Consider the following 12,936-nt stretch of genomic DNA (forward strand, 5'->3'; position numbering starts at 1 on the left):
AGGGATCCTGGTGGTTCCCTGCTGCAAGTCCAGACTTTTGTGGGAGGCTTGTACGGTGTCCCTTCAGGACGCAATGCTCCCAGTAAGCATTTACAATGGCACCAGACAGCCTTTTCAAAAGAAGGTAATCTATTAGTCACCTGGCCTACAGAATCTGACAGTCCTTAGAGAAGCAAAGGACAGGACAGAGTTCAGCCTGGCCAACATCAGGTCTCTACCCCACCAAGCTGCTGTAAGATCCATTTTGACCCCATCTCTGTCCCTTTGTGTTTGGTTCCATGTGTGTGTGCTGTAGGTATCTATGAGTTCAGCTTTTAACATGGCCACCGACCACTTTTCCCCTTTGTTCTCCTGCTTGGAGCCCTTGCTCAGCTTCCCTGCAGAGAGGTGGGTGGAAATCTCCTTCTTCTTGCCAGCTGGACACTCGCTAGGTGGAAATGTCCTGGCCATTGGGGTTTCCATTGTCTCTTTCACTCACCCATGTAGACATTTACTCTGGTTTCCAACCAGGCTGCTGAATCAACACCTCATCCCTTCTCTTTACACTCAGTGCAAGACAGTGTAAAGCCCAAGGGGAAAGTGAGACACACATAGGGATCATAAAAATATTATCAAAATTCCCACATTTGTCACACCAAATACTGCCACTCATGCACCAGACTGACTGTTGTGAGATGTTCTATTTTAGAAACTTTTCAATCCCTGATTAGTTTATAAGAACGGCCATACTGGGTCAGCTCAAAGGTCCATCTAGCCCAATATCTGATTTTCTGACAGTAGCCTATGCCAGGTGCCCCAGAGGGAATGAACAGAACAGGTAATCATCAAGTGATCCATCACGCATCACTGAGTCCCAGCTTCTGGCAAAAAGAAGCTAGGGACACCGTCCCTGCCCATCCTGGCTAATAGTTCTTTTATCTAGTTCTTTTTTGAACCCTATTATAGTCTTGACCTTCACAACATCCTCTGGCAAAGAGTTCCGCAGGTTGACTGTGCGCTGTGTGAAGAAATACTTCCTTTTGTTTTAAGCTTGCTGCCTATTAATTTCATTTGGTGACCCCTAGTTCTTGTGTTATGAACAAACAACACTTCCTTATTTACTTTCTCCACACCAGTCATGATTTTATAGATCTCGATCATATCCCCCTTAGTTGTCTCTTTTCCAAGCTGACAAGTCCCAATCTTATTAATCTCTCCTCATATGGAAGCTGTTCCATACCCCTAATCATTTTAGTTGCCCTTTTCTGAACCTTTTCCAATATCTTTTTTGAAATGGGGCAACCACACCTGCGCACAGTGTTCAAGATATGGGCATGCCATAGATTTATACAGCAGCAATACGATATTTTCTGTCTTATTATCGCTTCCTTTCTTAAAGTTTCCCAGCATTCTGTTCCCTTTTTCGACTGCCCCTGCGCATTTGAGCAGATGTTTGCAGAGAACCATCCACAATGACTCCAAGACCTCTTTCTAGAGTAGTAACAGCCACTTTAGACCCCATAGATGTAGTTGGGATGATGTTTTCCAACGTGCCTTACTTTGCCTTGATCAACACTGAATTTCATCTGCCATTTTGTTCCCCAGTCACACAGTTTTGAGAGACCCTTTATGTAGCTCTTCGCACTCTGCCTGGGACTTCACTGTCTGGACTAGTTTTGTACTATCTGCAAGTTTTACCATCTCACTCACCCTTGCCAGGACAGACAGACCCGACCCCCACCCACCCCGGGGGGGGGGGGGGAGGGGCACCCCGAGCCAGGACAGACAGACCCGACCCCCACCCACCCCGGGGGGGGGGGAGGGGCACCCCGAGCCAGGACAGACAGACCCGACCCCCACCCACCCCGGGGGGGGGGGAGGGGCACCCCGAGCCAGGACAGACAGACCCGACCCCCACCCACCCACCCACCCCGGGGGGGGGGGGGAGGGGCACCCCTAGTTACCTCTCTCCAGCCTGGAAATGGACCAGTTATTCCTACCCTGTATTTCCTGCCTCTTCACCAGTCACGGATCCAGGAGCCGACCCTCGCTCGGAGCCCAGGGCAGCTCACTGGCCCGCAGCACCGACCGCGCCGCGCCAAGGACCCGGCGGCCAGGAGCGAGTCGAGTCCCCGCCCCCCGCCGCGCTCCTGCTTAGCGCTCCACGCCCCACCCGCGCGAGGGCCCCTAGAGCGACTGCGCAGGCGCCTCTCTACCCCCCCCCCCCCTCCGCCAGTTTATCTCAGCCCGGCCCCACCCCGCAGGGCGGGCCCCCGTGGGGAAGGGGCAGCCATTAGCTCAGGAGGTTGAGCCACGTGATCGGCACCAGCCAACCGCCGACGGGGCGAGTCTCTCCCTTTTCCGGTTCCGGGTCAATTTGCCGCGCCCCTCCGCAGGTGAGTGGTTGATGGCGCCGCAGGTAGGAAACTTGGGTGGGGTGACGGGAGCTGGGCACATTCCCCCCCCATCTCCCCGGGGCGGGGCTGGGGGGGGTGACGGGAGCTGGGCACGTTCCCCCCCCCCATCTCCCCGGGGCGGGGCTGGGGGGGGTGACGGGAGCTGGGCACGTTCCCCCCCCCATCTCCCCGGGGCGGGGCTGGGGGGGGTGACGGGAGCTGGGCACGTTCCCCCCCCCCCATCTCCCCGGGGCGGGGCTGGGGGGGGTGACGGGAGCTGGGCACGTTCCCCCCCCCCCATCTCCCCGGGGCGGGGCTGGGGGGGGTGACGGGAGCTGGGCACGTTCCCCCCCCCCCATCTCCCCGGGGCGGGGCTGGGGGGGGTGACGGGAGCTGGGCACGTTCCCCCCCCCCCATCTCCCCGGGGCGGGGCTGGGGGGGGTGACGGGAGCTGGGCACGTTCCCCCCCCCCCATCTCCCCGGGGCGGGGCTGGGGGGGGTGACGGGAGCTGGGCACGTTCCCCCCCCCATCTCCCCGGGGCGGGGCTGGGGGGGGTGACGGGAGCTGGGCACGTTCACACCCCCCCCATCTCCCCGGGGCGGGGCTGGGGGGGGTGACGGGAGCTGGGCACGTTCACACCCCCACCTTCCCCGTGTTGGGGGGGCCAGGGTTGATGGTAGCTGGGCATGTTCCCCCGCCCTCCCCTTGCAGGGCAGGCTCTGGGGCTAATGGTACCAGGATATGTGCACACGTCCTCCGACCCCCCCCCCCCGCCTTGGTGTGGGGCAGGTTGAGGATGGGGCGATCAGTGGTGGGGCAGGGCGGCAGTACAGCCAAAATGGAGGAGCTGCCTGTACTGGGCACTGGCTCCTGCGAGCGGCAGCCGAACCCGCTGCTGCTGTCACCGCGGCAGGTTACTGGTAGAGCCCTGCAGTTCCACAGATCTGCTTTATATCCACGGATATCCGCATCCACAGATATAAATTTTGTATCCCCACAGGGCTCTAGATCAGCATTTCTCAAATGCTGCCACCATGGCTGCATGCAGCTGCCAGGGGCTTTTGCGGCCACAGCATCCTGGGCAGGGATTGGGGGGGGGCTTACCCCATTCTTGAGCCACAAACGCTGGATGAGCAGACAGCTGGTGTGAGTTCTCCACCTTCCCAGGGCCGGTGGGGCTCAGGCTTCCAGCTTCAGCACTGGTGTGGTAGGCGGCAGGCTCTGGCTGAGCAGCAGCGGGCTCCGGCCACGGGCTCCGGCCACTGGCTCTGAGCGTGGGGCTTCGGGCTCTTGGCTTTGGCTGAACAGCAGCAGGCTCCATCCCCTGGCCACTGGTCTTCGGGCTCATCCCCTCCTTATCACCTCTGGCCCCTGCTGCTGTCCCTGGCCCCTCACCCATCCACCCCATCACCCCTGGCCCTCATTGCCTCCCTACCCATCTCCCCATCCAAGGCTTAATTTGTCCCCTGGCTTGGGCTGAGTACATCTGTTGTGAAAAGTGATATTTGTATGTTTGTTAATGTCACTTTTCACTGTCTCCCAGCTAGCTAACAAGTGTGCTGCTGTGAAAAGCTATATTAACAAACGTACCAAGCAGACTTACTAGGTAGCAAGTCTTAAAAAAAAAAACCAAAAAAAAAACCCCACCACAACCAAAAAAGCAAAGGAAACAACAAAAAAATACGAGAACGTGCAAAGCACCCTATTTGGGTTTCTACTCTCTAAATAGAGACAAATGTAGTTATTACTGAATCTGTAAAAAAACAAAAAAAGAAACCCTACATAAATAAATTACAATGATTTGGACATGGACAAGTGCATATTTATTTATTTTTTTCCTAAAGTTCGTTAAATATTTTAGGAAAAATGATCAAAGCATCCACCAGCAAGAGTTGGTGGATGCCCTCTGAGGTCACCAAAAAATGTGTTGTGAGAACCTGTGCAAGACATTAGGAAAAACTCCCTGTCAGTGTGGTTAAGCACCGGAATAAATTGCTGAGGGATGTTGTGGAATCTCCATCGTTGGAGATTTTTAAGAGCAGGTTAGACAAACAGCTGTCGGGGTGGTCTATGCCCGTGATTCTCAACCTATTTACCATTATGGGCCACATATGCAGTCCATAATGTGTTATGTGAGCCACATCCAATACTACCTGTATGGCCCTGAGTGTCATGTGGGCCGCAGCTGTGTGTTGATTGGGCCGCAGGTTGAGAACCACTGGTCTAGGTAATATTTAGTCCTCCCTTCCCGTCCTACTGTTCTATGAAATTTGAGTGTGATTGTATGACGGGATGATAGGATAGGGCTCAGCAGCCCTGGTGCTCCCTTCTGATTTGTGCGTCATGTTCCTAAAAGTTTGTGCATCAGGGCTTCAGCCAGCTGCCTGCTGGGGTCAGGAAGGGATTTTGTTTTCTTCAAAGTATTCTGGGCTTTTTTTTTTTTTTTTGGCTTCCTTCCTTTGATGCCTCAAGCATGGCTCTAGGTGGAGAGGGGCTATTTGGTGAGGTGACACTGAGCACTCACTCTCTCAAGTGCTTGGCTGGCTGGTTCTTGCTCACAGGCTTGGGGTCTTGCTGACTGCCATATGTGGGGTGGAGGAGGAATTTTCTCCCGGGTCAGAGTAGCAGGAACCTTGGGGTTTTTTCATCTTCCTCTGCAGCGTGTGGGTGTTGGTCACTTGCCAGGATTATCTGGGTATATCTCACGGAATCATTTCCCTGCCATTGTGGGTGCCCCTTAGTCCCTCCTGTTCTCTGCCTGTGGCACGTAATAGTCTCGTCTCCTGTGGACTGCAATGCTTAGGTTGTTTAATTTAGGTTTAATTTCAGTTGTTGGGTTTTGTGGTGTGGGTGCTGAGTGGTGTGGGTGGCCTGTGACACACCGGAGGTCAGACTAGATCATCTGGTGGGCCCTTATGCTCTTAAGCTCTATGCGTCCTGCTGCCCCCCTTCCACCAGTGTGGTGGGGGATGCAGGGAGCACTGTCTCCCTGAGTGCTGTGGGGCAGGGTAGTGGGGGTTGCCAGTGTGTAGGTGCTGCCCCCTCATGCGGGGCAGGGAATGGGGGTGCTGGTGCCTGGGCGCTGCCCCCCGGTGTAGGATGAGATGGGTGCTGCTGCTGTCTAGGTGAAAGCTACTCAGCTTTAACTTCTGCCCATCCTATGCCCTTTCCATGCAGGAGCTTGTCAGCTTTTTCAGAGAGAAGATCAACCAAGGCATGATGTAGCCGCTGCCTCTCTTGGATCGGGAATATTCCTTCAGTAGGTCCATTAATAGTGAGGAAAGCCTTCTGCCCTTACCCCTCAGGCTAGAGATGGCAAACTTGGAGCTGACAGAGCTGGGCTCCTGGGGGGGTTCCCGAGTAAGTTTGGGGTAGAAGCAGCAGCAAAGACTGCTCAGCCAGTGGAGCTCCTGGCTAGCCTGACTCTCCTCATGTCTTGGCTGTGATATTGAGTGTGAATGTGTGGGCCAGGGCTCATAGCAGAGACCTTTCCCTGCAGAGTTGGAAGAACTCCTAGCCCATTTCTGCAGCCTCCCCAGGTTGGGGGCAGCGCACCTCCTGTTCTGTGCTGCGGTCAGTCAGGTGATTGTAGTGAACCTGTGCGAAGGACAGAGCTGCTCCTGCACACAGCATGTGTCCCCTTGAGGGAGGGACCCCCATCCTCCCACACTCAGAGACCCCTGGCCTTCGCTCTCTTTGTTGTAGCCCTGTGGTGTGCCTGCCCAGGTCGCTGACCTGCAGTGTTCTCTTTGTTTAGGCTCCTTTTCCCTTGGCTCATGGGCTGTGCTGAGTGAGCACGCAGCTGCTGCTCCCAGGTCTCCACGCTGCTGTTCTGTGAGTATTGCCCTTCTCCAGCCTGTGACCTCTCTGAGGTGTCTCTTGTGATTAACCCCCCCCCCCCCCACCCTCACTCGGCTGGGCACTCAGAGTGTCTCTGCGGAAGGGCTGGGTAACTGTTCTGGGGGGAATTTGTGGGCGGGGAAAGGCCTGAACGTGTGGTGTAAAGTGGACTGGAGGTGAGCTAATGGGGCTTTTCAGTCCTTTGCCTCCAGCCCAGGGCTCTCGGGGCTTGTCCTGATGTAAGCGCAGCCCATGTCTGCAGGGTGTCTTTGGGATGCTCACAATGCAAGCACCTGTCTGGCTTGCCCTCAGCCTTCAGAGGAAGGATGGCCCAGTAGCTACAGCACCAGCCTGGGCTGTGGGAACCCTGGGGTCAATTCCTGCCCCATCACAAACATCCTGTGTGGTTCTGGGCAAGTCACTTAGTCTCTCTGGGCCTCAGTTCCCATCTGTGAAATGGGGGTAATAGTCCTGCCCTGCCTTACTGGGGCATGGGTATAGGTACATGAAAGATTGACATGCTCAGATGCCATGGTGATGTGGGGGGGCAGAGAGGTATCCTGGCCGAGTCGGTGTTCCTGCTGCCCCGCTCGCTCCCTCTTGTGGTGTATTTCCTTTGGAATAGCTGTCCCTGTGCTAAGATGTTTTTCTCCTTTTATTTCATGCCTGTCTCTCTAATCTCAGTGCATTGTCATTGGTGCTCTGTGACTGTAGTAACCTCACTACAGTAACCTGACTGGCCAGTCTCAAAGCCAAGAGGCTGGTTTCCACCTGCTCAGGTAGAGACCAGATAGACCCCTTGCTGTGGTTATTGCCAGAAGCTGGGACTGGACGACAAGGGATGGATCGACATAATTGCCTGTTCTGTTCATTCCCTCTGAAACTCTGGCATTGGCCACTCTTGGAAGACAGGATACTGGGCTAGTTGGACCATTGGTCTGACCCAGTCTGGCCATTCTTGTGTTCAGCCCACTTGTCCAGGATGCTCTGACTCTCCTATTCATGGCCCTTGCCTGATGCTCTCCTCTGTACCCTTCTGCCTAAGACTTTATGATCTTGGAGTCTCTCAGGGTGGGTGCCATGTAGCTGATTTTTCCTTTTGATTATGATCTCTTACAGCCTCCTGGTCCTGGAATGAGGAGAGCAGCGTGATGTTTTTCTACCCTAAAATGCTTAGCCTAGTCTACACTACAAATTTACGTTGGTATAACTATGTTGCTCAGAAGTGTGGAAAATTCACACCCATGAGTGACGAAGTTCTACTGACCAACCTTCTGGTGTAGGCAGAACTGTGTGGATGGGAGGGCTTCTCCTATCAACGTAGCTACCACCACTTGGGGATGTGGAGTAGCTACGCCAACAGGAGAAGCTCTCCCATTGGTGTAGGTAGTGTCTTCACTAAGTGCTTCAGCAGCACAGCTGCACCGGTGTAAGTGTAGACAAGCCCTTAACATCTGCATTGTGTGATTGGTCCCCTGGGGCTGAGGCTTGGGGGAATGTTTGATTGTAGCTGTTGGTGATGGCTGTGGCATCTGCTGCAGCTCTCTGCAACAATGTGTGTTCCTGGATTAACCCGTAACTCTGTCACTGAGCTTGTTGGTGTCTGTGTGCAGAGTGGAGTTTGCGTTTCTCTCCTTGGCTGTGTGCACACATCCTAGAGTGCACCCCAGTCTCTGGGAATGCTGAGAGGTTGTTGCTTTTACTCAGTTCTGTGTTCCTTCCCTTTGACAGCTTGCAGACAGCAGGATGTGGCACGAAGCCCGGAAACATGAGCGCAAGCTCCGTGGGATGATGGTCGATTACAAGAAACGAGCTGAGCGTCGGAGAGAATACTATGAGAAAATAGTGAGTGCCCCTGCACAGTCCCGGCCCCGCCATCCCGGTCTGTGGCCTTTGCTGTCGGGTTGGGTACTGCTCCTGTTGTTTTCTGTTCCCATGTCTGGCTTTATGCAGCTTTACATATTGCTGTTCAGTTGCAAAGCACGCACAGGAAGCGTCCAAGGTGTGCATCTGCTACTGCTGGGACCTTCGGCCCTTCCTCATTTCTGTGACTTTACTCTTGCTTTAAGTTTTTGCCTTTAATGATGGTTAGGCCTGGACGGTTAGTGCCAAGTCTGTTTGCCTCGGGCTAGAGACACCGCTGTGCTGTGGGGTTTTGCTGTAGGTCAGGTGGCTACAAACCACATTATGGTGTCTCGCAGGGAAAAATTAAAGTGTCTGTGAAAGTATCGGCTTTCCCTGTGCACAGTGTGGGCCTGGACTCTTGATGCTCTGCTGGGGCAGGTGCAATATTCATTGTGCCTCCCTCCAAAGCTGAAATGGAACGAGGCCTTGTGGCAGCCACTCCTATTGCTTTGGGAGCTCAGCCCTCGCCTGAGAGCTGCAGTCCCCCTCTGCCTAAGTGAATTGATACATGTTGAATCCCATACCAATGTCTGACTTCCTGAGCAACCTCTGTTTCAGCAGGCAGAACTGTCTCAGAGGTGCTGTGACCGCAGAGCAGCATGCTGGGCTGCTCCAAGGAGAGGGATGCAGAGTTGTGATGCTGACTGGCGGGCTGTGTGGTTATCATGGTTTGTTGGCCTGCTGTGCTCTTGTGAGGCATTATGTAGAACTGAATTCTTGCACGTTCAATTTCCTTTCTGGAAGAACAGAGCAGGATTACAGGAAACACTCCACATGCAGGAGTGCCTGATCTGCAGCTTGACTCTTGGATCAGCTCTTTGGCCTGCTTCCCTGTGGTGTGTCCCTCTCTAAAATGCAGTCCTGCTCTGAGCCATGGTTAACGCCATATCAAGGCTGCTCGGTTTACAAGTAAAATGTTTTTTTTTTCTAGCTGCCAGCATCACAGAATTCACCTGGGATCTGTGAGCAAACCTTGATTCTTTTGTTGCACAGCAGCACCAGTAACAAAGGTTCTGCAGGCCAAGCCGGCTCTGCTGTACCACTTGTGCAGTCCCTTAGCCTTTCTTGGATGTGCTCAAGTGCAACTGCCTGCAGCGTAGGAAGCAAACTGGTTGACACATACGAAGGAATCGAATCCAGCTCCTTCTGTCTCAGCTGTGCTGGCTCTGCAGGGCTAAGAGCAGTGAAAATTTTTGTCACTAAAGGCATCAGGCTTGCCCCTGATAAGCACATGAGGCAGATTCGAGTAAGCAGGGGCTGCTTCTATTGTTGCTTTTCAGTGTAGCTCGGCACTTTAACTGCTGCTGCCTGAGATCCCCAGGATGTGTTTAACACCCCCCTGCACATGGTACTGTCAGACTCTCTGCTCTGAAGGGATTTCACTTGTAGCTTTAATGAATGCTTAAACCCCTTACAAAGGCTTTGGACTCGGCCATTCAGTGTCTGCATAACTTGGTGCCTTGCTCAAACTGACCAGATCCCGTAAAATGCCAGCCTTATACATCTCGCTGTTTGTGCTTCTTCCAGAAAAAGGACCCAGCTCAGTTCCTCCAAGTGCATGGCCGGGCATGTAAGGTCCACTTGGATTCTGCCGTTGCTCTTGCAGCTGAAAGTCCTGTCAACATGTGAGTAGCTTGAGCGGGCCCTGCCTCCTAGCTCTGCACTGACAGGCAGGGAGCATAGTGAAGCAGATGGGGATTGTGGCTGGAAGGCCCTCGAAGGGGCACCATCAACTTGCTCTCTTCGGTGTGTCTGTTGCACTGCTAGTGGGCTCCCGTAAGGTGACCAAGTGAAGGAGAAGAGGGGGAAGGTCTGGAGTGTTCCTGTTTGTCTGCTTTTGTGCATGGTCAGCGATGCTGAGTCCCTTCTGTGGCCAGTTTCTTCCCCTCATGTTCACACAGCACTGTAGAAATCTCTTTAAAAGGTGGGAAGAAGTGACTGTAAACCCCCCAGAATTGGTGGGAGGCTTGGGGCCTGTTGTACCTGAAGCTCCTTTGCTGTCTGCACTTCAGGCTGACTGTCCCTTGAGCATGCTACCTGCCAGCTCGACTATGCAAAGGTCAACGTCGGCTTGGCAGGGGCATGCCATCTTGTGAGTACAGTTCTGTACCCTAGGGAGTGACCTTCCCTCCTCTCCCTACCCCATCCTTGGGGCATATGATCAGCATCTCAGCACAGGGACCTTGGGTCCAATCCCCAGGAACAGTGGAGACTGTGGAAATGGCTAGTTCTCCCTGTAATAAGTCAAGGTACATGAGTAGGGCCCTACCAAATTCACAGCTGTGAAAAACGCGTCACGGACTGTGAAATCTGGTCTTTTGTGTACTTTTACTTTATATTACACAGATTTCACAGGGGAGACCAGCGTTTCTCAAACTGGGGGTCCCGACCCAAAAGGTGATGAGGGGGTGGGGGCGTTGCAAGATTATTCTACGGAGGTGGCAATATCGCGACCTTTACTTCTGCGCTGCCTTCAGAGCTGGGTGGAAAGAAGCAGCGGCTGCTGGCCAGGCACCCAGCTGTGAAGGCAGCACCGCCAGCAGCAGCGCAGAAGTAAGGGTGGCCATGGGCGGCCGGAGAGTGGCAGCTGCTGGCTGAGGGCAGCAGGTCAGAGGTAAGGATAGCAATACCATACCATTCTCACTTCTGTGCTGTTTCTGGCAGTGGCGCGGCCTGCAGAGCTGGGCTCCTGGCCAGCAGCTGCTACACTCTGGCTGCCCAGTTCTGAAGGCAGTGCCACCAGCAGCAGCAGAGAAGTAAGGGTGGCAATAACACAACCCCCCTACAATAGCCTTGCGACACCCCCACTTTTGGGTCAGGACCCCTACAGGTACAGCATCGTGAAATTTCAGATTTAAATATCTGAAATAAGGAAATTATGATTTTTAAAATCCTATGACCAAGAAATTGACCAAAATGGACCATGAATTTGGTAGGGCCCTATACATGAGGCAGGCAAGGCCTTAGCCAAACCTGTTTGTGGAGCTGGGGTCCTGCCGCAGGTTTGTTTTGAGGGGTGGGAGACCACAGGGAACTGTTCTCTTGGGCACAGGCTGACTGTGGGACAGTGGTTTGAGGGGAGACTGTCCAGGCTCAGACCCTCCCTCCTCATGGCTCCTTCTGACTCTTTATCCTCCCTGAGGCAAGGTGGCCTCTTTTCAAACTGAGACAAGTTCAAAGATGTCTCCCATTCCCCACCCCAGGAGTGGGGCAAGTGCTGCATCTTGCTGGATAGAGGTGCCTCTGAAACCATGCTCTGCCTGGTGTTTACCTTTAGGAGAAGCAGGAACATCCAGTCGGCTCTTCCCCACTCTTTCAGGGCGCTCATTGATGGGTGGGCAGTCAGCTGGACTGGCTGCGTTCTCTGCTCTTCATTGGAGGGACGGGCATGAAGGATCTTTCCGCCAGCTGCCAAGTCTGAGTGAAATACGCAGGAACAAGCTGTTCTGAGGTGTCTGGCTCTGCCTCCTTCCCCTCCTGAGTGCTCAGTTTTCACTAGTGTTTTCCAGCAGAGAGCACACTATGTGGACAATTCCTAATGTTAATAATGAGCAGAGGCCCCTCCCTTGCACTTTATTTTAAAGGATCCCACAAGCCCCAGGAATTTCTTTTGGCAGCACCTCTGAGGAGATACCCGTTACACAAAACAAGTTCACTTGTCTTCCTCCCCACTGGGGTGGTGAGTAAAGTATGAAAGTCCAAGTGCACCAGTGTTTTTATGCTGGACTACTTCGCCCTGCTGAGGTGAAGAACAAGACTCTCAAAGGGATGGCACTAAGGCTCAGGGTAACAGGTGGCTGCTTGTACTAATTTAGGTGGAATAAATTGGTCAAAGAGTCAAAGGTGGTCACGTTACCTGGGCAGAGTGTTAATCAAGGTTCAGGGTTTGGTATACAGAGACCTCAGCCTGCTTAGTGCCATGGCAAACATACAATTAAAAATCCCTCTAGCTTTTTGTTATAGATGCAAGAGAAGTAGAAAGTGTAGAAGCATTTGAAATGTAAAGTATTAAGTAAGGCTTTTATTGCAACAGTATCCCTTGTTCCCTTTCCCTTTAGCTGGAGACCATTTTTAGAAGGGGAAAAATCCCTTGTGTGACAGTCTCTTAGATGTTATCAAAGATAATTGTTCTTTTTGGGGAAAAGAGAAAAGACGGGCTGGAGGAGTTGTTGTTAAGGTCTATTCCTGTTTCCTAGAAGACAAGACAAACACTGCTAGAAAAACACAGGCCTCTTTAAGACCTGGCAAACTTGTACCAGCATCAGGCTGTTTAGGGCCGAGCCTTTAGTTGCCTGTCTGATCACAGGCTTACAGCGGTGTTTACAAAATGTACAGTCTTCGCCTGCTAAACCAGACTCTTATTAAATAGAAGGCAATGGGAGAAGGATAGGAAAGAGAAGAAATAAGGCAGAGAAGGACAAAGGTGCACAAGGAGGTGCGGGACAACAATCTCATATCCCAGATAATTTTCAGGATTTAACCGGTGGAGGTGGCGCTGTCATCTGGGTCCCTCTCTTTGGCCTGGTTTTGTCTGGACTTCTCTTGGGATTAGAATGCCCAAGGCTTAGCGGTGGTATGGTGGATATCCAGTGTTTCAGAAGATGGTGGGGGTAGCAGCCATCACTCCTCCTTGTTTTAGTCACCCAGCATCGTTCTTGTTGATTTTTTTTCCCCTTAAAATCTTTCCTTTTGAGGATCCCAAGACACAGTGATGAAAGGAATAGCAGACTCCTTCATTATTTTGTTAATCAGTTAGGCTTAGTTTTTGACTCACCAGTTTGGGGTTATTGATTTCCGGTCCCATGCTTTTTTGTG

At 53.0% G+C, this 12,936-nt stretch overlaps 1 protein-coding gene and 1 long non-coding RNA gene across 6 annotated transcripts in view; one reads left to right on the forward strand and one right to left on the reverse strand.

Moving 5' to 3' along the window:
• Window positions 1–2,171, reverse strand: part of LOC142069893 (uncharacterized) — a 9,569-nt gene extending 7,398 nt beyond the window's left edge. Inside the window, exon 1 of the long non-coding RNA XR_012665877.1 lies at window positions 1,944–2,171. This is a non-coding gene — a long non-coding RNA (uncharacterized LOC142069893). The remainder of the gene's footprint in view (window positions 1–1,943) is intronic.
• A 138-nt stretch (window positions 2,172–2,309) lies between these two features.
• Window positions 2,310–12,936, forward strand: part of CLASRP (CLK4 associating serine/arginine rich protein) — a 40,454-nt gene continuing 29,827 nt past the window's right edge. Inside the window, exons 1-6 of one of the 5 annotated variants that reach the window (XM_075122642.1) lie at window positions 2,313–2,375; window positions 5,554–5,635; window positions 6,134–6,210; window positions 7,336–7,645; window positions 7,948–8,061; window positions 9,649–9,746. In XM_075122642.1, the coding sequence (XP_074978743.1) occupies window positions 7,963–8,061; window positions 9,649–9,746 (197 nt within the window). In that variant the 5' untranslated portion in view covers window positions 2,313–2,375; window positions 5,554–5,635; window positions 6,134–6,210; window positions 7,336–7,645; window positions 7,948–7,962. Of the gene's footprint in view, window positions 2,399–5,553; window positions 5,636–6,133; window positions 6,211–7,335; window positions 7,646–7,947; window positions 8,062–9,648; window positions 9,747–12,936 lie in introns of all 5 variants that reach the window. The other 4 variants (XR_012665878.1, XM_048834399.2, XM_048834398.2 and 1 more) reach the window with 4 other exon arrangements.

Source organism: Caretta caretta, chromosome 23 (genome assembly GCF_965140235.1).
Source record: "Caretta caretta isolate rCarCar2 chromosome 23, rCarCar1.hap1, whole genome shotgun sequence".
In the NCBI taxonomy this organism is placed as follows: domain Eukaryota; kingdom Metazoa; phylum Chordata; order Testudines; family Cheloniidae; genus Caretta; species Caretta caretta.